Source organism: Abramis brama (assembly GCF_963993115.1).
Source record: "Abramis brama genome assembly, chromosome: 23".
Classification (NCBI taxonomy): Eukaryota; Metazoa; Chordata; class Actinopteri; order Cypriniformes; family Leuciscidae; genus Abramis; species Abramis brama.
In genome coordinates, this window is record NC_139985.1 from 5,649,266 (window position 1) to 5,672,132 (window position 22,867).

At 36.2% G+C, this 22,867-nt stretch overlaps 2 protein-coding genes across 6 annotated transcripts; both read right to left on the bottom strand.

Moving 5' to 3' along the window:
* Positions 1-121: 121 nt before the first annotated feature.
* LOC311074585 (uncharacterized protein) lies at positions 122-4,918 on the bottom strand (the record flags this gene model as incomplete). Its single annotated transcript, XM_084101291.1, has 5 exons — positions 4,808-4,918; positions 1,935-2,231; positions 1,557-1,853; positions 357-425; positions 122-246 (listed from the first exon to the last, which is right to left on the bottom strand). Exons 1-5 carry the CDS (start codon positions 4,860-4,862, stop codon positions 122-124), a joined length of 843 nt encoding a protein of 280 aa, XP_083957417.1. The 5' UTR covers positions 4,863-4,918.
* A 6,141-nt stretch (positions 4,919-11,059) lies between these two features.
* On the bottom strand, positions 11,060-22,131 carry LOC311074446 (uncharacterized protein). Of its 5 annotated transcripts, none has more exons than XM_084101047.1 (17): positions 22,008-22,131; positions 19,397-19,693; positions 19,011-19,307; positions 17,580-17,879; positions 17,111-17,152; positions 16,921-16,962; positions 16,766-16,816; positions 16,143-16,193; positions 15,988-16,035; positions 15,534-15,611; positions 15,205-15,282; positions 15,064-15,082; positions 14,751-14,802; positions 14,549-14,621; positions 13,185-13,280; positions 12,772-12,809; positions 11,060-12,652 (listed from the first exon to the last, which is right to left on the bottom strand). In XM_084101047.1, exons 1-17 carry the CDS (start codon positions 22,060-22,062, stop codon positions 12,566-12,568), a joined length of 1,704 nt encoding a protein of 567 aa, XP_083957173.1. In that variant the 5' UTR covers positions 22,063-22,131; the 3' UTR covers positions 11,060-12,565. The 5 variants fall into 5 exon arrangements, with proteins under 5 accessions (XP_083957173.1, XP_083957172.1, XP_083957176.1 ...); XM_084101046.1 differs by having other exon boundaries at positions 15,988-16,038; XM_084101050.1 differs by lacking the exon at positions 19,397-19,693 and having other exon boundaries at positions 15,988-16,038.
* Between the last annotated feature and the right edge of the window lie 736 nt (positions 22,132-22,867).

The following is a 22,867-nucleotide window of genomic DNA, read 5'->3' on the forward strand; positions in this document are numbered from 1 at the left end:
ATAATGAGCTTAAGTACAGTAAATCACAGTGGATAGATGTATTTATAGGATTTTAGTGTTTGTTTGTTTTATATAGAAATGACTTTTTAAACAGATTATAAATACATAAATATCTAAAGACTCACTCTGGATTGTTATTGTCACTGGATCGGAGTGAGGAGATGGTACGAGAACTTGTGACTTCTCCACAGTGTAGAAGCAGGTTATTCTCACAGATGAACTCTGACCTTCTGACCAAATACTGATCTGAGATCCAGTGAGTGAGAGCTGACATGATGAGCTCTGTTCTGAGTTACTTTCACTTCCATTTATGTTAAAGACACACATCTCCATCTTCAGATCTTCAGTATTCTCACAGCTCAGCTGAATTGTGTCTGTTTCCTTAATAACTGAAGCAGATGCTGTTAACTTGGCCTGAGGAAGACCTAATGAAGAAGAAAGAAAAATTGAAATGTATTCATCTAGAGATCTCAGACAGAAGCACTTCTGAAAGTCTTTAAATTTCATCATGTTAGTCTTTTGTCATTTTAGACTTTTAGAAGTATTAAAAAGCAGTTCTTTAATGACATCGTCCTTCAGAAAGTTACATCATTTTGGAGCTCTATACAGCACAAACATCAGCATTTGCATTATTTTCTGTGATTTCTTGTGGTATTAGTTGGTTTGACAAAATACAAAAATCGCTAACACTTTATTTTGATGGTCCCTTTTGTATGATAATGTCAACACTTCAAAAGTTGTTTTAAACTGACTGTCAATCACTCACTGTGCAATGATTCTTTATTTGCATGTGTAAAAAAATCATAATTTATCCAGTCATAATGTCAATGTCAATATGATGAGCTTAACCAGATCAGAGCATATTTCTGAAAGATACTTAAATTGAAAAACTTCTACTTCAAATGTATTAATTTGTGTATTAATAAAAAGAGTTCAAGAAGTGCTGCAGAACTGGAATGGCCCAATAAAAACTTACAAAGAAACTTTTAAAATATGAAATAATTTGCTTGCTGTTTCTCCTCTCACCATCATATTAGATGTGCAGAAACAAGCTTCTGTCTATAGATGTGTCAGATGATGTCGAGCTCTCTGACATGATCAGCTGAAGCGACTCTTCCTTCCTGCCTAAATATATCAGTTCACTTGCTGAAGTCACACTGGTTAAGCGTTTGTCTGAGAAGAACCTACAAGTTATTCAGTGTAAGAAGATTTCACAGATCTCTGTCTGACTCACTATCTTACAGCATCCCACAACTGCTAGAATCAGCTCAATATGTTGTTTCTGACTTCATAGACCAATACCGATCAATACATTTAGTGTATTTGACCTTTCAGTGTTGTAAAGGGTGGTTGTAAATATTATCCATCAAGAAGTGCCATGAATGTAATACACAATACCATTCAACTTTTCTCAAATGTTTTTATTTGTTGTAAATACTGACTTTTTCTTTTATTGATCAAACTTTCATGTTCAAATGACCTACGTAAATCAAACTGGCTTAAGAATTCTACAGGTGTCTCTGATTAAAAGTGCTCATAAGTTAAAAAATGATTACAGTAAAAAGTGTCACTGCGCGGTGATCTGATCTCAGGTTCAGTGTTGATGTAATAATCACAGCTCAGATTTCTGCTGTTCACTGATCGTGTGAAGAGTTCACTACGAGTTAAATAAAATACACAATGATATTCTCCAAACTGACTCTTCTGAATGTGAGAGACACTTCTGTGCAGAAGAACACCCTCAGTGGAGAGACTACAGGTGAAATCAGCTCTGACTGAAGATGGTATTTCACAGGCTATGTTGATCTGGACACCATTGTCACTAACATTGATGATGGGTTTCTGAAGTGAACCTAAAGTGAAATAATCCAGATTTATTAAAAACATTGTAATAACAGTTTGTAACGCAGAAGAACATCAGTGAAATCTCTCACCTAGAACCGTCACTGTAGCAGCAGGAGAATGAGATGATGGTTTCTCAATCCCGTGCTCAGTTATTGTGTAGAAGCAGTAAATGTCGACTGATGCAGGAGATTTTACATCTGCCCATCTGAGCACTTCAGCACCAGTGAGATCGAGTTTACACTTCCAACTGACTTTTATATTCTTCTGTTCACTGTTTCTGTAGAAATAACACTGTTTCGCTGTAACATCTGCTGGCGTCTCACAGATCATCTTCACTGAGCTGGACTCTCTTAGGACATCTGGAGATACTTTTACAGCAGGAGCTTCTGAAATAACAAAAATAGATCAATCCCTACATTACATCTTCTCACTGACCACTTTTCCATGCATCATTTTCCAATCATGGTCCATGTTTTGGTGAAACTTTTAAACAAATTGAAATTTATAAATGTCCTTGCAGCAACAGCCAACTACACAATAAATGGAAAATGTAGGCCAGCCCATGAAGGTATTTGTTTACTAATTTAGAGTCATACAGTCAATAACTAGCCTGATGTCGTCATACTCAGATTCTAGTCAGAATGTGAACTTCCTGACCTAAAAATGTTGTGGGCTGGGCTATGTTCGGCTGGCATCCAGGCTAGTCAATAATTGTATCCCTTAAAACTCATCTTAGATAATCAAAATGACATCTTTTCTTCAGCCCTTAAAATTTAACTTTACACCCTTGCTTAATTTAATTTAAGCATATCCATAAATATGCAAATTAGCCCCGCCTCCGCTCAATCACACCAGCTTAGGCTACCTGATCCACTCTGTCAACTTAAACGCGACACAGTGGAAATATTGGTTTAATTCAGCCATATATGTTTGAAACAGAAACTTCAGAAGAAGAATTTACAGGGTTGTCTACAAGACAATGTATCAGAATGGTACTGCGTTTTATGTATCGCTCTCTACAATGTTGGACATATAACAGCAGGCTAATTGAAATCCCTAGTTAAAAAAAAAAAAAACCTGTTCCAAAATGTATTTAAAATAAATTCATTCATACTGAGTTTACTACAAACCCATTAACATATTTACTGACATATCGCTTGAGACTTCCTGAAATAAATATTGTGATTAAACTTTATTTGGAGTGGGTTTTTTTTTGACAATGCACATTTCTTAATATTAAGCCTAAAATATGTTTTAATATCATTATTAGTTAAAAAAAAAAAAAAACACATATATATGTGTTTTTAAAAAAACTATTTAAAAATTATAAACATTATTAAAAAAAACACATATATATGTGTTTTTTTGTTTGTTTTGTTTTGTTGTTGTTTTTTTGTTTGTTTTTCTCTTTGATTCAATTTGCAATGTAACCTCCTGGACCTTCTCTGTATAATGTGCATGTAATTTGTCATTCAGGTGTTTCTAATTAGCACCTATAAAAGAGGAAATTGTTTGATTGGAAAGTATACCCTGAAGAAGGCCGTTTGTGCCGCTACGCGTGGGTTGGTTTTTCCCCCATGTATTTTAAATTTTCTATTATGAAATAGCCAGTCAAATAAAGGCTTTTTATAAATTTCTAAAGAAGAGTGCCTTGGATTTCCTTCAACTACATTTCATTGAATTCCCGACCCCAAAGAGCACATTCAAAAACTTTTTTGAACTCCTTGAGCACCCTGGACATTTTTCTCTTTCCAATAAGTATATCTTTATTTGAACCTCATACTATTTCCGGATAACTAAAGTGCATTAAGTAGCTACAGAAATAGTTGCATCAATTTAGCAGACTTTAAGTATACAAATTTAGTATACCAAAAGTTGAATTGCAGGGTATGCAGCGTAGTATATTAAGTACATACATAAATGTATTTGTACTTGGCATAAAATAAATGTATTTCAAATAAATTTGTATATATATATATTTTTTTTCACTAGGGATGATTAGCCTTTGGCTTGACTACATTATTTAACAGCTAATAATGTGATGCAAATGTTACACTCACCATCTCAGAGTCAGACAGACTAACCATCAGTGTCATTAGAAATGCTTTGAACTCAGAACGCCAGTGGAGAAAGAGTTCATCATAACATAGCCTACATCATATTCATAATTCACCCACTATATTGCTACATGTACACTCTTTTTCCTGTCCCTTCTTAAAGGTGATTTTGTGCTCACTGTGTTAAAATGCCAAACTGAGCATGATAGAAAAGACAGGTAAAGCCCAACACTGCACGTTGACAGGATTCATTACATTTGTGACGGTAGGAAACGGGTGGTTTCTAACTGTGTTTTTGAGACTGTCTTTGATACACATTTTGCAGTTATTCAAATGATACACATGCAGTTTTAAGCAGAAAATACTCAGCAATGATGTTGACTGATGAATTTGCACATGGTTTGGCTTTAAGTATATTAAAAACACCACATAGACATGAACAACATTAAAAACTTGATTTTCATCAAAGGGGGTCTTTAAGTCCATTTTATTTTATTAATGTTTGGCAAAAAAAGAAAGGAAAAGAAAGTCTCTTTTTCATGCACTTCAAAAAAGCATTCCTCTGATTCTGATAGCTTTTATCAGCATAAATGCAGTAGCTCCAAGAATAACTTTTATATGTGCAGATGTAAATTAATTCTCTTGTACACCAAATAAGGTGTTTGCATGACTCATAATTCTAATTAATGGATTAATCAGGTTATTGCAATCATTTTCATGAATTTTAATGGCATAGCTAAAGTAAAACTGCTTTAAGGTTGTAGGTTCATGTGTCTGCTGTGCTCTACTAAAACACAAACGTACTGATCACACATGCTTAAATTCTGTATTTTAGACAAATGTTTTTTCACTACAGATGTGGACATTCAGTGTTAAATTAACATTAAATGACAAAGATCACTTACTGTAAGACTGAACCTCCATAAGAAGCTGAAGAGCAATGAAGATGAACAACTCCATTACAGCGAGTATGAGAAAAGAGACGAGTCTCGCACAATAGTTGAATTAGGAAGTAACACATTAGACCACAGGAAACCGTATAATGCAGTCAGTTCTGTAGGGCTCGCGCTCGATCGGCCCAAAACCGGCATCCGAACAGCGTGGAAGGTCTTTACGTGTTACTGTCCTTTTCTCGAGGCAAAGTATTTTTTGATTAAATGCAATACATTTGAATATGTATTCTCTCGTTATTTCATCTGACTCCATAAATGAAAAGGTTTTAATGATATCTGTGCATCATTAAATGTGAGCAAATGTTTGACTATTCCTTTTAATGAAAATAATGCCAAAGTCGGTTAGAATAATCAAATGTAACAATTTATTATGTCAGGTAAATGTATCATGCCAATTTCATAATCAATTCAAAGATAATCAGTACAAAACATCAAATGCTCTGGAATAAAGAGAAGAGATGCGAACCCAACATAAAAATACATGATGCTGAATTCTTTGAGGTCCTTCAACATCATGGGCTCATCTGATTAACAGAAGGCCTCGAACCCCCTGCTGCATTCCATTATGACAGACCTCTTTCACATGGAAACATGGAAATTTACATTCAGAGGTTACACCTAGGAGAACATTTGTCTAGGGACCATCATTCACATTAAACCATGTATTCTTGGGTGAGTTTTTGGTGATCTTCGCATGGGGAGAAGGAGAGGGGGGGATGAGGGAAAGAGATGTAGATTAGGATGACTCGGGGGTGAGACTTTCGTCTCGATGTGCACGAGGGTGAGTTCAAATGTTAATTTCCAGAGAGGTCCTTTGTCGCTCTTCAACCAGACTGCACGGCATCTCCTAATTCCTCAATTCTTACAGTTTTGCCTCCTTGACTCCGTGGGTCTAATTCAAATGAGTCCCTATGGAGTCACTGATAAAGTTTGTTGTAATTGTCTTTTCAATGTAAGCATCTCTAGAAGCTTTCAAAGGGCTGTGTTCACCTGCAGAACACCTGGTCTCACCAGGTGTATGTTGCTTGAGTCCAGCAGGTGGATGAATGCGTTCAGGTTTTCTTCCTGTGATCCTGTGATGTGAGCAAAGTTCGTAGAGTCAATCTGGTCCTTTGTGACTTGTTCAGTTGACGTGTCATTCCTTCATGGAGAAACTTCTTCTTCTCTGGCACCTTCCCCATGGTGATAATCTGACCCTTCTTGACCAGTCCTGTCACCTCCAGCGGTGCGGTTGTCTGGGCAGACCTCAGTGGATGAAAGGGTTCTCCTTGGTTCACACTGCTTTGTGTGAGACACCTGAAGAGCATCTTAAATGTCCACTTCACGATTGAGCACTTATGAACTTAAAGTCATAGGGAGGAACATATAATGCAACAAAATAAAATCATGTCATGTTCAATATAAAATATCATGTTCATGTCAGCGAGTGCGAATGGTACATCTGGTCTCAAGTGTTTCTCAAGGTCAGGTAGGGTGGTCTCATTTAAATATCCAATTCTTCACTACCACTGTGATGTTAAATGGTAATGGAATTTAAATATTCTTGGTCTGAATTATTCAAAGGAAATGCAGCAAGAGGTCAGTGTAACCTAAATAATAAAATCGATGGTACGCATCAATAAATCTTGTAATAACAGTAATAATAATAACATTCAATCACAATTAGGAATGTCTATGTACCAATACCGATGCAGATCTAAGGATCTATCATTCACTGCAACAGTTTTGTGTGTGTGTGTTTGTGTGTGTGTGTGTGTGTGTGTGTGTTTTTGTGCTGGCTAAGTCACAGTCGATGACAGGGTTAAATTGTAAATTTTGTAATTGATTGAAGTGCTCACACTTCAGATCTGTCTGTTTTTATGATGTTTTTGTTAGTGGTATGTTGAGAAATCAGGGGCCCTCTGATTTTCCAACCACTCTAATAACAGTCAGAAAGTTTTAACATTTTGAAATTTAATAGCAGGTCTGTCTCTGCTTTGCATCATTGATTTGTGACTGTAGCCATTCATAAGTATATTACAGTGTTTTCCCATGAGTTGGCAGTGTGTTGTGGATAGCGTATGCTATGTGTGTCTCTGTTAGACCGTGATCATGGGATCGGCTTTACCATCCTATGTGTGTGAAGCTATCTGGATCTGTTAGTGTGAAGATGGACACTAGATCTTTAGTGAAGTGACACTTTTGGACTCTGTCATCTTTATCTTCTTATGATGTGTAGTGTTCTGCCTGGATAGACTTGGTCTATTCCAGGTGATGATGCTGTGAGGGTGTAGTGATGGAGGTGTGTGTTAAGTGTTCATGTCTAGGAAATGGGTGGAATATAATCTATAACAATTCGTAGCCACGCGATGTAAAGTCGTGGCCTCGAGATCGTATGTTGAGGGAATGCTATATTTTTCTTGTGGCCACGACTTCATATTTTGAGAGAACGACTATATTTCTCGTGGCCACGTAGTTATGTAGTAGTTCTCCTTATGTTGAGGGAACCACACCGGTCAATACTGTAACCACATACAGCAGTCGGAGATGGAGATGACTGATGAAATAACATTTTACTTTGAATTAGGAATGTCATATAAATATATAATGCGCTCTCTGGCATTAAGACATGGGTACGTTATAAGTGAAAGACACCTGAAGCGCATTCTTAAGTTGAATGGGCTTTTTCGTCAGAAATTTGCTGGCTTGAATAAAATACTCAGGTCACAAATAAAGTCCCGTTTAAGGCAATAAATAAAAACAAATTATGAGAAACTTAAATTAACAAATAGTAAAGTAATTATGCCCGGGGTAAAAGGAGAGCCCATGTCGTGTGTGAAGATTCGGTTCCCACATGTTATAAATCTCGTAGCCACGAGAAACGGATGTCGTTCCCTCAACATATTAATTCGTGGCCACAAGAAACAGATGTCGTTCCCTCAACATAAGATCTCATACCCACAAGATATTATGACGTTCCCAGGACTTAATATCATGTTCCCATGAGTTTATATGTTGTGGCCACGACAAAACTAAGTGAACCGAACATGTCCCCTCCCGGTCACCATAGTTGACTGACTCTTTGTCTCTTGTTTTAATTCTTCATCATATGATTTTACTAGGGCACGAGCAACCTCTAAATCACTGGTCTCAAACTCCTGGAGGGCCACAGCTCTACACAGTTTTGCTCCAGTCCTAATTAAACACACCTGATCCAGCTAATCAAGGTGAAGGGTCTGGATTGGAATCCACTGCTGCTTCAATGTTTATGTAATGAGTAATTATAATCAAGGTATTAATCAATATTTTTCCTTCTAAATATCAAATGAGTTGAAGGACTTCTCTGGAGATTTTACTTTGTTATTTAAGTTACCAGTGTGATTACTGAAATGTCCTTTCAAGTATTCTTTTTAATGTCTGTATTTGATATTTGAAACTGCAAACTATCTTCAGAAAAATTTTCTTCAATTTTTTATAATTCTGACTCCTTTCTTTCAAACATCTGTTCCTTGGGTCCTAAACTGTTAACCCCTATCAAAGGTCTTCAGGATTACTAGAAGCTTCTAACAGGTGTTAATCTTAACTCTGCAGAGCTGTGGCCCTCCAGGAACTGAGTTTGACAGCAATGCTCTAAATCCTGTTCTATCTGCAGTCGTTCTAATTCAAACCTTTGAGTTTATTGCTCTTTTCTGAGTTGCTCTTCTAGAGTTCTTCTTTTTTTCCCTTTTTCTTGTCTTTCCATTTGCATCATCTTGTATTCAGCCTATTTTGCAGCATCTGCTTATAGAAGAGAAGATCCAGAATGGCTGCTGAGCATAACTATGAGCTAAAGCCCTTTACTGTTCTGCCTCAAACTCGCCATCTACTGTTGACAACCTTTTCAGCACAGATTTGACGATGTCATTGGTCACAGCTTCACATGCATCAAGTTTACGTCAGCAGTGGGTGTGATATGTTCCCTTATTTCTATATTAGCTCCACAGATTCTGCCTTGGCTTGCTGATCAATATATTTATTGAATAGCTATACAGTAGCCAACATATTGTATCATTATTTCTGTACATATCATTTTATTTTTTCTCTTTAGAGGTGCAACAAGTGAAGAAATGAAATGGTTCATCCATTCTGTGTCTGTTTTCAAAGTTTCACCAGTAGAGGTCGTCACTGAATCAGCAAAGAGAATTCAACAATGTCCATTTAGTTTGGAAATATCACTTTAATTATAGCAGGCTACTGGTATCAATATTACAGCATAACATATCATCGTAAAACATATCAGAAGCACTCTACTTTATGAATGTTCCACTTATACTCTGCAGTTCAAAAGTTTGGGATTGACAAGATTTTTTAATGTTTAATTATGTTAAATATATATTTTTTAATGTTCAATTTTTAAATGTTAATTGTCTCTTATATGCTCACCAAGGCTACATGTATTTTATTAAAAATACAACAACAAAACGTTAATATTGTGAAATATTACAATTTAATAAAACTGTTTTCTATTTTAATATATTTTAAAATGTCATTTATTCCTGTGATTAAAGTTGAATTTTCAGCATCATTAGCCAAAATCATCTTTGTGATGTCTGGATTACTGAAGATAGATGATATTTATTACCGTCAAAGACAGTGTTAGAATGTGCTGAGTGTTTTATTCTTACATGTGGATCAGTGAACATACCTGGATATGAGTGGCCGTCACAGCTAACCGCAGTCCATGTAGCTGTTCTTCAAGGTTCTTTCACACACCTCAACTTTAGGCTTAATCTGTACTGTTAAGCACAGACAAAACTGAGCAGAAATGTTATTTATAGAATTATTATGTGCCTGCTTCTCAGATTGATTCGGCATTTCATTTGAAGTCTTAAGATGCATGACGTAAAAAAATAGGAATATTTCACAGTGCTGTTTGTAAGAATAGCATACACTGTCATCAAAAGATGAGGATTCTTCACAAACTTTATAAGTTTTGTCTGCCTAAAAAAAGTACTTGGAAAATAACTTTTAATTGCCTAATCCCTTTACATCAAAGGAAAGCCATGTTATGTAAATAAAAACATATTTTCCATCAGTTTTCTATCATTTATTTAAATTATCTGAATGCACTATTTGTAATTTCTGGGTTATAATAAGGCACACGAATAGAGATCTCTCATTTCTCTCAGAGGACCAGCAACTTTTTTACAACAATTTTAGCACTAGTCATGAAAGCAATACAATCTGACAACATTGATATCATAGCTTTTTCAGAAAACTTAAATTTATGGTAAAAGACGGCAGCATGGTTGCCAGAAATTCACTTTAACTAATACTGTGAGAGTATTTGTTTACAGTATGGCATATTGGTGCCTGTATTTTGTAAAATGTTTAACTGTATATTCAGTATTGTATAACCCTTATGTGCTGTTGGGGATGTTTTCATCCACTACGGGGTATTTTTGAGTCTTAATTTGGCCATAACTTTCTCTGTGTTTCATGTGATATGATTTTTGGTGACAAATCTTATTTTGACACATATTTTGGGAAAATGCTTTGAAATTTTTCAAAAACTCAACAGTACACCGTGGGCAAATTTACTACCCTTTCGTTATGTTCGTGGCTGAAAACAGCCACTACTTTAAACTGCTGTAAAAATGTATCAGATAAATATTTTTTTCAATTTTTTTTGCATAAATCTATTAATCAACCTCAGTCCTGCTCAAAAATACTAATTTTTTTAAAAAAAAATCAGGATTTTAACTCTTTAATTGCCAAATTCGTAAATGATGTCACCGATTTGGGAAAAAAAACACACAAAATGACTCATTTTCAATATAAAATGTGATTGTGGACTGGATTTTTTTTTACCTTTTATCACAGTCTTGGACATGTCAAAGATTAGAAACAACATTGGTTTTGATGGATTGTTAGTTTTTGTGCAGCATCAGATTTTAACTTTTTCTCCCTCATTTACTGTTCGTGGCTGTTTTTGCCCCATTGACTTCCATTATAACCACATTTTTTGATTGCAAAGCCATGACACCATATAATCATGCATTTTTGATTGTTGGTGGTTTTCCCTGTTGGGAAGAGGTAAAATTTGTAATTTTTACTGTTGATAACCAGGTGGCACCATTAACCCTTTAGATAGGCCTGTGCAAAAAAAAAAGCTTAGTTTCTGGCTTTCTGATCTGAGGGCGGCCGCGTGGCCGCGGTATAATTCCCACCCTGCTGGTAGGGACTACACAACATTCCTCCCGGGTTAGTGACATCACTAACCCTAGAATTTACATAAACCCCGCCCCCGGGAACACGCAGTCCATGTTGAGAAGAGGAAAAGTTGTTGTATAAGAGTACATTTGTGAGTCAGCTAAAACTTTAGCATCCATCTTTTCACATGCAATAGAAAGTCACTCTGTGTGCATCTCACAACAGTTCCTATATGAGCGATTTATAGATTTATCATGACAGAATATCCTAACTGAAGATAGTTAACTCCACATCAGCAACATAAATTCATCAACTAACCATTCAGAGACGTCCTGTTGCATTCTACATGTTGTCACTTCTTCTTGAGTCTCTCCATCTTTGTCTGACTCCATTTTAACATTAAAGGCAGAACAGTTTCTGTCATTTTAGTGTGTCTGCGTGAGGTAATAGCAGCTGCTAACACACAGGAGCTCTTGAAACCCCGCCCTCTGCAGCAGCTCATTTGCATTTAAAGGGCCAGGCACAAAACGGTGCGTTTTTGCAAATCCTCAAAAAGTGACAAATTTAACTTGCTATATAAAAATATCTGTGGGGTATTTTGCGCTAAAACTTCACACACACACTCTGGGGACATCATAGATATATTTTACATCTTGTGAAAAGGGCATTATACCACCCTTTTAAGTGAAGCTTCAGCGTTACCCATGCGACGCATTGCTGGTCAGCTGAGCCTTGCAAAGTGGAGCTCAAAGTTAAAAATAATTAACCTTGTTTCATTACTATCTTTTAATGAATCAGTCAGCGTTTTTGAACGTGTTGTTGAATGAATGGTTTAATGACTCACTTAAATACAGTCCGTTGCCGTAACAACTGCGCGCTGAGTGACAGGTTTTCAATGCGGAGAGGCGCTGTTTAGTTTCGGTTTATTGGTTACTGAAAATGTACTCGTTTTTGTGCATACTGACCACATCGTGACACTTAATTATATAGCAACAAATAAATATAAATAAATCAAAATAAATTAATAAATGCTGTAAAACCGTATATCGCGCTATTGAGCCACTCAAAATTACCGTAAGGGAAAATCCTTCACCGCGACAGCCCTAGTTCACACTAAAACTTTTGTTGAAATATGAACTTTCAACTCTATTGGATGCATAGACTGTAAAAAAAGATTAACGATGCCGGATTGGATCTGACAGCAGCTACATCCCAAACTGTAAGTAAACAATTTCTTCTGTATATGATGGTTTTATATGGATAATGTTTTCAAAGCAATAGCGAAGGGGCTGACGTTAGCTAATGGTGACAGTTTACTGACAAGCCTTAAAGGAGCCGCCCATTAAAAAAATGGATCATTTCAGACAGAGATGGTTAATGGTTAAAAATAAATTGTATTAATATGTTTAATATTTTAAGTTCAATATCATAAGTGGTTCCACACTAAACACTGAATAACGAAAGAAAGCACCATTTTTTTCTGCAAGTAAAAATCCTTTATAATGGATATACTGTACATAATGAAACAACAGAGACTCATCAGTGATTCACCAAACTGTAGACTTGATCTCCTGCCTTTGAGTGAACTGGTTTGTCAGGGATTGTGCAATACAGGTGGTAAACATTCTTAAGGAATAAAACAGAAAGAGAGAAAAGGCACACAGGATAAATGTCTTGGCATTCAGTTCATGATGGACGTCTCATTCGATTATGTGGGTTTGTGGTGTGACAGTGTTCACGCATACCTCTTTTTCCTCTTTCTGTTGTTTATTGACCAAAACACCTGTAATGCAATGCAGAAGCGTCATATCACTTGGTGGCCTTCATGAACAAGCTCTTTGTCATAAAACTTGAATGTATTTTAAGCTTTGACACTTTGCATATGCAGCAGTATTATCTCTTCTCAGACTCATTCTGTGCAACACTGTTGTGATGAATTTAATATTTGTCCCACTTCCTCTGTATGAGCTCATCTAAATTGAGTGGGCCAAGTTTCACAATGCTTATATGTGAGCATCAAAATTTGGACTAGTTTTTGGACTAGTGAGGAAATTTTGAGTTGTGAAACCAGTGTGTTTTCCTAGTAGGTTTAGTACTAGTATTGGTAGATTTGATTCCTCATGATATGACCACTTTAATGAAAGAAACATTTTATTACCTGAGGGCTGGTAAATTGACTTTTCAGACGTAATGGAAGAATCAGTTGCTGTGGGATCTGGTGTGCTGTCCTGATGGGACTCTGGGTGTTCGAGGCCTTTGGAAGAACAGCATGATGAAGAGGGTCAAACAGAGTCAATAGAAAACCATCCAAAACAAGAGGACAAATGTGAAATGTCTTCTCCTAAAGCTTCAAACGTGGTGTGTGAAGATACATCGCGCTTTTATGTCAGTGACACCAAACACAATCAATGCATGTCTTGATACCAAACATGATGCACCATGATGGAATGAGTGCATTTGCAAAATAGATGTGAGAGCTACACAAGTGCTGCAGGGGTGATGTACTTTTGGTTAAATGCCTGAAATAAAGTCTTTGGTTAACACAAGGCAAATATTTTTTCACATTTTATTTATGACATATTATGTCAGTAAACCCCCTTGGGATTTTTTAAACTTTTGAAGCTTTTTTCTTGTCTTGAAAAAAGGCAGTTGCTAACAAGAGATTAAATGGGACTACAGAGGTTTTTGGTTACACATGTTTTGGGGGCTGAAAACACAAACTTTTGAAAACAGATTTCAAAGTGCAAGTTTTTGAAAATTAATACCGTTACTGTCTGTGTGAAAATGCTAATTTGTGAAAACGGTGACATCATGCGTAGCTTATTACGCATCTTTACAAAGTGACATTGCCAACTACTGGCCTGGCAGTATAATACAGCGTTTTTAGCTGTTTTCTCGGATCCATGTGAACGGGGATCTTTTTGACAATGTTGTCATCTGTACACGAAAAACACAGAGGAAAAACTTTTTCGTTTTTAGCACATTGTTGTATTGTAAATGTATCCTGAAAGGGAATATGTTCTAAGACTGAAAGAGTTATAGAAGCTCGACAGCCCTTTAAAAGTGCTGATTTTACTGTACGGCAGAGTAAACATTCTGCAAAAAGCTCATTTTGTGTTCCACAGAAGAAAGAAAGACGTATGGGTTTGAAACAGCAGGAAAGTGAGTAAATTATTTTATATAATAAGCGAGTACATCATGAATCCATTTTCCATTTTCCATTTTCAAGTGTTTGTATTCGGACTATTTTAGACTGATATGGGTTGTACCACAGCGAAGTAGCCCAGACCTGCGTGACTCATCGTAGACATATACAGAGAGAAGTAGCTCCGGCTACAAGATGCATCTTCTGTTTATTAACCGCTAAAGCGCCAAAGGTTGCGGACTGCAGCTTTAAGAAAAGATGTGGCTAATAATGCTGAAGACTTGAAAGAGGAAGTGATACTAGTTTCTGAGAAGCTGGTGTCACTATACGTGTTTTTGGTTAACTGAAATCATCAACTGAGAATGATGTTCTCTCACCTACAGAGATGGGCTGAGATGTGTCTGGTACAGAAGTGATCAGAGAATATGTCTCTGCAGGGCCAGAACAACTCTAAAAAAACAAAACAATGAATAATTAATGAACAATATGGCTGTCCCTTTAAGTCATTCTTACTCATTATCGTATTATAAATATTTATTACCTTGTGATTTTAAAGATTGTTAATGCACATATACTCACCAAACCAATTCCTTGATTGGGTACATCTGATGTTATGGATCTCATTTTATTGCTAAGAATCAAATATTGATCTTTATGGCATCTTTTCATACATAAATCAAGGTGCTAAACATTTACACTCATAGTTCCTAGATTACAAAAATATACAACGGGACATTGTATCACAGACTACTGAGAATGATTTCATGCAATGCAGAAGTAGTCTGCATTAAATAGTCATATCACTTTATATAAAAACATTTTCTAACCTTCATGAACAAGCTCTGTCATAATTCAGACTACTGAACTGAATGCAATGCATGAAACAACTTACCGATGTCTTCTTTTTTTACCTACAAAACAATGGGCATTATATGTTCAGTTTTAGCTTGCATGATAAATTCTATATTGAACAACATAAAACCCAGTACATACAGAACAAACAAAGAATATATGTAATGATAACTTTACTTACATGCAAACCAGCACAGACAGATGAGTCCAGAAAAAATGACACCAACACCAGTGATAACCAGAACTATAATCAATAAGCCTGTGACAAAACAAAACCAACACTTTGATACATGTTTATGTGCATTATGGTAAAGTTTAATTTGGTTGTTTTATATATGTCAGTCCACCTGACAACTGAAGTGATACACAAACGATTGAGAAAATGTATATAGATTTGTGTTTTGTTGTGTGCATGTAAATGTTTTACAGAGATTTGAAAGTAAACATCTAATTCATGCAACAGTCAAATCAAATCAATTAAAATGGAAGCACAACAGGAAAAGGAAAAACCTTTGAGGATGTTCTGTGGATGCTGTGTGGGGGTTGGACAGTTAGTTTGATCTGTTGTAGTGTGAACATTAGGAGCATCTGCATCAGAAAAGACCTCAAATGAAATCACATGACCAAAGCGTGATGATTATACACAGCAGTGTTAAGGCCAATTCACACCACACAGAAAGACGGCTACCAATGCCAACTATCACCAGATGAAAGACTTCACTTCTCAGACATTCCACGATCCGACAAACACTCAACATGTTAAATCGGCAAAAATAAGAGCTGACCAATGGCAGAGGCGACAGACGCCAACAGGAGTAACACACTGATCCGAAAAAACAAAGTGCCTATTGCCATTTTGTTGGCGTTTGTCAGTGCAGTGTGAATGGGCCTTTACAGTGTTTAATGAAGTCACGTTAAAGGGAGAATCTTTCTATGGCATTCTACTGATATTTAGTAAAGTTACCAGTTCTGGTGGATGTTGGGGTTTCAGTAGTGGAAATGGCAGCCATTACTGCTGAAAATACATTGCAAAATAATTAGCTAGTATTTGAGTAATAAACACACTAAAGAATTGTAATATTTGGTACGTGTTTCAATTTAACACTAAACTATACTCACATGTTTTTGTGTTTATTTGTGAAGCTCTTTCAGTGGCCCTTGCTGTTAAAACTGCAGTGAGAACATTATAAGGTGTATTTAAAATTATTAACTTTTTAACAAAGACTGGCATAAATCTTTAAATTAAAAGTAAGAGCTGTAACTATGATAAACAAACAATTGGAATGTGGAAGACCAATCCAAAATTAACTAAAATGTTTTTGAATGAAATTATGATGCTACAGATGAGAGTGTTCAGCTCATAATCAATACAGTCTCATCTTGAGTCATGTGACTTCCCGTTTGCTCACTAATTTGGCATCTAAGTACTAGGTAACTATGACATTCTTCTGTTAACAGGCAGAGTAGAGGTTGCCATGGAAACTGAAAAAAACAATGCGTGCCACAAAATGTAGATGCATTAGCCTATTGAACTTTAATGTTTGGCGACTGCAATTCATAAACAGTTAAACATTAAGAAAAGCAGCGTAATCGAAGTAAAGAGACCTTTCATGCTGCTCAACATTTGGAAAATTTGCCTGTGTAGAGTTGAGATTTGGTTGAGTAAATGGATCTCACATATATTTTTTTATTTCAACATAGGCCTAGTGATTTTACCAATGAGGAAGAGTGGATGAACTTACGTGTGGTTTTCTTTGTTTTGGTGTTTGGCAGTTTTGACTCGGAAAGTAAGTCTACAAATATAAAAATAAATAACAAATTGCAAGGAGAATCACCTTTGAATCAAATTTTCAATTTTAATTCAGAATAACCAGAAAAAGTGTTATCAGTAACTTACCAGCTGTACTGTACGTTTCATAAGTGGACATTAAAGGTAAAGCTGTACAAAAACATTGTAAAATTTGCAGTGATGTATAATAAAATGTTCAACCGCAACAGATAATAATGAGCCTGACAGAACAATTGCCACATCATTCAATGTGGAATAAGAATTATGTCTTTTTGATTTTACAAACTCAGTTACTCACAGGTTGTCATGGCTGTTGTAACATGTGCAGCTGGTGTTGAAACTGTAAAGACAATTTAACAGTATTACAGGGAGCAATTGCAATATTTAACTTTAAAACAAATGTCAATACAGTCTGTTGTTAAAGGTACAGAGCCTTCAAATACAACTTTTTTTCCCCACATTATGCCATATGATGTAATTCTGGCCTGTACTAGTCTATATCCAATAAGGATATTACAGAACCAAAGAACCAGCACTGTAACATTTAAGAATGAGACGATGAGTTTATACAGTTGTATATAAACTGACACTAATTTTGTTTTCAATAATCCTGCTGTAGAGAAACATTACAAGAGTGAACAGCCCATTTCATAGATTGATAAAGTAAATCACAGTGGACAGATGTATGTAAAGGATTTTGGTGTTTGTTTTTTGATAGAAATAATCTTTTTAACAGATTATAAATACATAAATATCTCAAGACTCACTTTGGATTGTTATTGTCACTGGATCGGAGTGAGGAGATGGTACGAGAACTTGTGACTTCTTCACAGTGTAGAAGCAGGTTATTCTCACAGATGAACTCTGACCTTCTGACCAAATACTGATCTGAGATCCAGTGAGTGAGAGCTGACATGATGAGCTCTGTTTTGAGTTACTTTCTCTTTCATTTATGTTAAAGACACACATCTCCATCTTCAGATCTTCAGTATTCTCACAGATCAGCTGAACTGTGTCTGTTTCCTTAATAACTGAAGCAGATGCTGTTAACTTGGCCTGAGGAAGACCTAATGAAGAAGAAAGAAAAATTTAAATGTATTCATCTCTCAGATTAGAAGCAGGTGACTCTTCTGAAAGTAACAAAAAACAAACAAAAAATAAAAATAGTGTCCTTAACTTTCATCATGTTAGTCTTTTGTCATTTTAAACTATTAAAACTATTACAAAGCAGTTAATGACATCATCCTTCAGGAAGTTACATCATTTTGGAAGGAAAACTACAGTACAAACATCAGCATTAGCATTTGACTTATTTTCTGTGATGGTTTGTGGTATTAGTTGGTTCGACAAAATACAAAATCGGCAATATTTTATGTTGATGGTTCCTTTTGCATGATAATATCAACACTTTAAAAGTTGTCAATCATTTACTGTGCAATGGTTCTTTATTTGCATATGTAAAAATCCTAATTTATCCAGTATCAATGTCATATGATGAGCTTAACCAGATCAGAGCATATTTCTGAAAGATACTTAAATTGAAAAACTTCTACTTCAAATGTATTAATTTGTGTATTAGTAAAAAGAGTTCAAGAAGTGCTGCAGAACAGGAATGGCCCAATAAAAACTTACAAAGAAACTTTTAAAATATTAAATAATTTGCTTGCGGTTTCTCCTCTCACCATCATATTAGATGTGCAGAAACAAGCTTCTGTCTATAGATGTGTCAGATGATGTCGAGCTCTCTGACATGATCAGCTGAAGCGACTCTTCCTTCCTGCCTAAATATATCAGTTCACTTGCTGAAGTCACACTGGTTAAGCGTTTGTCTGAGAAGAACCTACAAGTTATTCAGTGTAAGAAGATTTCACAGATCTCTGTCTGACTCACTATCTTACAGCATCCCACAACTGCTAGAATCAGCTCAATATGTTGTTTCTGACTTCATAGACCAATACCGATCAATACATTTAGTGTATTTGACCTTTCAGTGTTGTATTATACAGCCTATTGAAAGGGTCGTTATAAATAGTATCCATCAAGAAGTGCCATAGATGTAATACACAGTATCATTCAACTTTTCTCATAGGTTTTTATTTGTAAATGTATTATTTGTCAGACTGTCTTAAGAATTCTACAGGTGTCTCTGATTAAAAGTGCTCATATGTTAAAAAATGATTACAGTAAAAAGTCCTCACCTCTGATGGTGTGTGTGTCACTGCGTGGTGATGTGATCTTAGGTTCAGTGTTGATGTAATAATCACAGCTCAGATTTCTGCTGTTCACTGATCGTGTGAAGAGTTCACTGTGAGTTAAATAAAACACACAATGATTCTCTCCAGACTGTCTCTTCTTAGAGACACTTCTGTGCAGAAGAACATCCTCAGTGTAGAGACTACAGGTGAAATCAGCTCTGACTGAAAGTGGTATTTCACAGGCTATGTTGATCTGGACATCATCGTCACTAACACTGATGAAGGGTTTCTGAAGTGAACCTGTTTAAGTCAATTAATCCAGAATTAATAAAAAGAAAACATTGCAATAACAGTTTGTAACGCAGAAGAACAGCAGTGAAATCTCTCACCTAGAACCGTCACTGTAGCAGCAGGAGAATGAGATGATGGTTTCTCAATCCCGTGCTCAGTTATTAAGTAGAAGCAGTAAATGTCGACTGATGCAGGAGATTTTACATCTGCCCATCTGAGCACTTCAGCACCAGTGAGATCGAGTTCACATGATGGACTGACTTTCATATTCTTCTGTTCACTGTTTCTGTAGAAATTACACTGTTTCACTGGAACATCTGCTGGCGTCTCACAGATCATCTTCACTGAGCTGGACTCTCTTAGGACATATAGAGATACTTTTACAGCAGGAGCTTCTGAAATAACAAAAATAGATCAATCACTACATTACATCTTCTCACTGACCACTTTTCCATGCATCATTTTCCAATCATGGTCCATGTTTTGGTGAAACTTTTAAACAAATTTAAATTCATAAATGTCCTTGCAGCAGCAGCCAACTACACAATGAATGGAAAATGTAGGCCAGCCCATGAAGGTATTTGTTTACTAATTTAAAGTCCCCCTGCAGTCAATAATTTTATACCTTAAAACTCATCTTAGATAATCAGAACGACATATAAACGTTTTCCCGTCAAAATAATTTCTTCAACTCTTAAAATGTAACTTTACACCCTTGCTTAATTTATTGTACGCATAACCATAAATATGCAAATTAGCTCCGCCTCCACTCAATCACACCAGCTCAGACTACCTGATCCTAGAAATCTAGACGCACCCTAGCAGCAGCAAAATGTATTTTGCAGCCAGGCCAGTCTAGCAAGCAACTCTCCATTGACTTTCGAGCTGCAAAAACCTAAATTGGGTCAGGCCAATCACGTCGTGTATAGAGTAGGCGGGGCGGGCTTAACATAATGACGACAGAGTTGCGACGGTTACCTGCCTGCGACTTGAAAACAAAGAATGGCGGCTGCTGCTGGAGAACAGTCTTTCGAATCGGCTTTGTCCGCGACTCTGGAGGACTTGGAGTTAAGCTTTTCTTTGAGAAAAGAGCAAAGAACGGCACTTAAGTCATTCTTAAAAAAAGGAAGATGTGTTCGTAGTTTTGCCGGCCAGATATGGCAAAAGTTGAATCTATCAACTAGCTCCGCTGTTGGGAAAACGCTCTGGTTGGTTGAAGCGCTGTCCTATTGCGTGCAGAGGGAATTTGAAAGACAGCCGTTTATCCCGCTTCTCAGATTGAGCCGTGTCTATGGTGAGTTGCCAGACCTAACATCTTGATGTAGGTCTGGCTTGCCAGGCTATACCTGATCCACTCTGTCAACTTAAACGCGACACAATGGCAAGTGGAAATATTGGTTTAATTCAGCCATATATGTTTGAAACTGTACTACATCATTATTAGTAAGGTTAGTATGATCTCTGTATAATATCAGTTTTTAAATGCAAGATATTTAAAGTGTACCTAAAGTACATTAGCAATAGTTCCATTTTAGCGCAATCAAATATAAGTATATCTTTATTTGAACCTCATACTATTTCCTGATAACTAAAGTGCATTAAGTACATAAATAGTCATACCAAATTAGCAGACTTATACCAATTTAGTATACCAAGAGTGGAATTGCAGGGTGTTACCTATATTAACTACATAAATATGTAAATGTATTAAAAGTATACTTAGCATAAAATAAATGTATTTCAAATAAATTTTAGTATATATTTTTTTCACTAGGGATGATTAGCATTTGGCTTGACTATGTTATTTAACAGCTAATAATGTGATGCTAATGTTACACTAACCATCTCAGAGTCAGACAGACCATCAGTGTCCTTAGAAACGCTTTGAACAACTCAGAACGTCAGTGGAGAAAGAGTTCATCATAACATACATCATATTCATAATTCACCCACTATATTGCTACATGTACACTCTTTTTCCTGTCCCTTCTTAAAGGTGATTTTGTGCTCACTGTGTTAAAATGCCAGCTGAGCATGATAGAAAAGACAGGTAAAGCCCAACACTGCACGTTGACAGGATTCATTACGTTTGTGACGGTAGGAAATGGGTGGTTTCTAACTGTGGTTTCTTTCATACACTGCAGTTTTAAGGAGAAAATACTCAGCAATGATGTTGACTGATGAATTTGCACATGGTTTGGCTTTAAGTATATTAAAAACACCACATAGACATGAACAACATTAAAAACTTGATTTTCATCAAAGGGGGTCTTTAAGTCATTTTCAGTCCATTTTCATTTCTTTTAATGTTTGGCAAAAAAAAAAAAAAGGAAAAGAAAGTCTCTTTTTCATGCACTTCAAAAAAGCATTCCTCTGATTCTGATAGCATTTATTAGCATATACAGTAGCTCCAAGAATAACTTTTATATGTGCAGATGTAAATTAATTCTCTTGTACATCAAATATGGTTTTTACGTGACTAATAATTCTAATTAATGGATTAAATATTGCAATCATTTTCATGAATTTTAATGGCATAGCTAAAGTAAAACTGCTTTAAGGTTGTAGGTTCATGTGTCTGCTGTGCTCTACTAAAACACAAACGTACTGATCACACATGTTTAAATTCTGTATTTTAGACAAATGTTTTTTCACTACAAATGTGGACATTCAGTGTTAAATTAACATTAAATGTCAAAGATCACTTACTGTAAGACTGAACCTCCATAAGAAGCTGAAAAGCAATGAAGATGAACAACTCCATTACAGCGAGAGTGAGAAAAGAAACAAGACTCACACAATAGTTGAATTAGGAAGTAACACATTAGACCACAGGAAATCATACAATGCAGTCAGGTCTATGAAGATGAACGTAGATCACGAGACCACATGTTCAGCTGTATTCACTGTAACAGAGGGCAGCTCAGGGCCACAGGCATAATTTACATGTGGGACATGTTGTCTTTTTGGGGGGAAAGCTCCACAGATTCTGCCTTGGCTTGCTGATCAATATATGAACTGAATAGCTATATAGCCAATATATTGTATCATTATTTCTGTACATATAATTTTTTTTTTCTCTTTAGAGGTGCAACAAGTGAAGAAATGAAATGGTTCAGCCATGTTTTGACGAGCATAAAATAGATGTTTCCACCTGGCAGATTCTGTGGCTGTTTTCAAAGTTTCACCAGTAGAGGTCGCCACTGAATCAGCATAGAGAGTTCAACAATGTCCATTTAGTTTGGAAATATCACTTTAATTAGCAGGCTACCATTGGTATTAATATTGCAGCGTATAAATATCAGAAACGCTCTATGAATGTTGGAGGAGGAGGGGTTGGAGGAGCTATTATACTCCACACAATGTTTATTTGACTGTCTAAAAAGCACATGAATATGACAAGTGCCATTCACTGATGACATCTAGCTCCAGCTCCCCCTCTCTGGACGTAATATGGGTGGAGCTTGTCCTAGTTAGGTTTAGGGGTAGGGGTTAGGGTTAGGCTGTGGCTGGACCTTCAAGCTCCATCCATTACAACCAGAGAGGCTAAGCTGGACCTCCATTGTCTC

What these genes read in the sequence shown, in the direction of transcription:
- LOC311074446 (XM_084101046.1), bottom strand. Translation starts at nt 22,062, where the DNA reads ATGGAGTTGTTCATCTTCATTGCTTTTCAGCTTCTTATGGAGGTTCAG. An exon ending in CCCAACATCCACCAGAACTG is followed by an intron (nt 15,612 to 15,987) that starts GTAACTTTACTA and finishes TTTCTGATGCAG; the next exon opens with ATGCTCCTAATGTTCACACT. An exon ending in ATCTCAGCCCATCTCTGTAG is followed by an intron (nt 13,281 to 14,548) that starts GTGAGAGAACAT and finishes GTTCTTCCAAAG; the next exon opens with GCCTCGAACACCCAGAGTCC.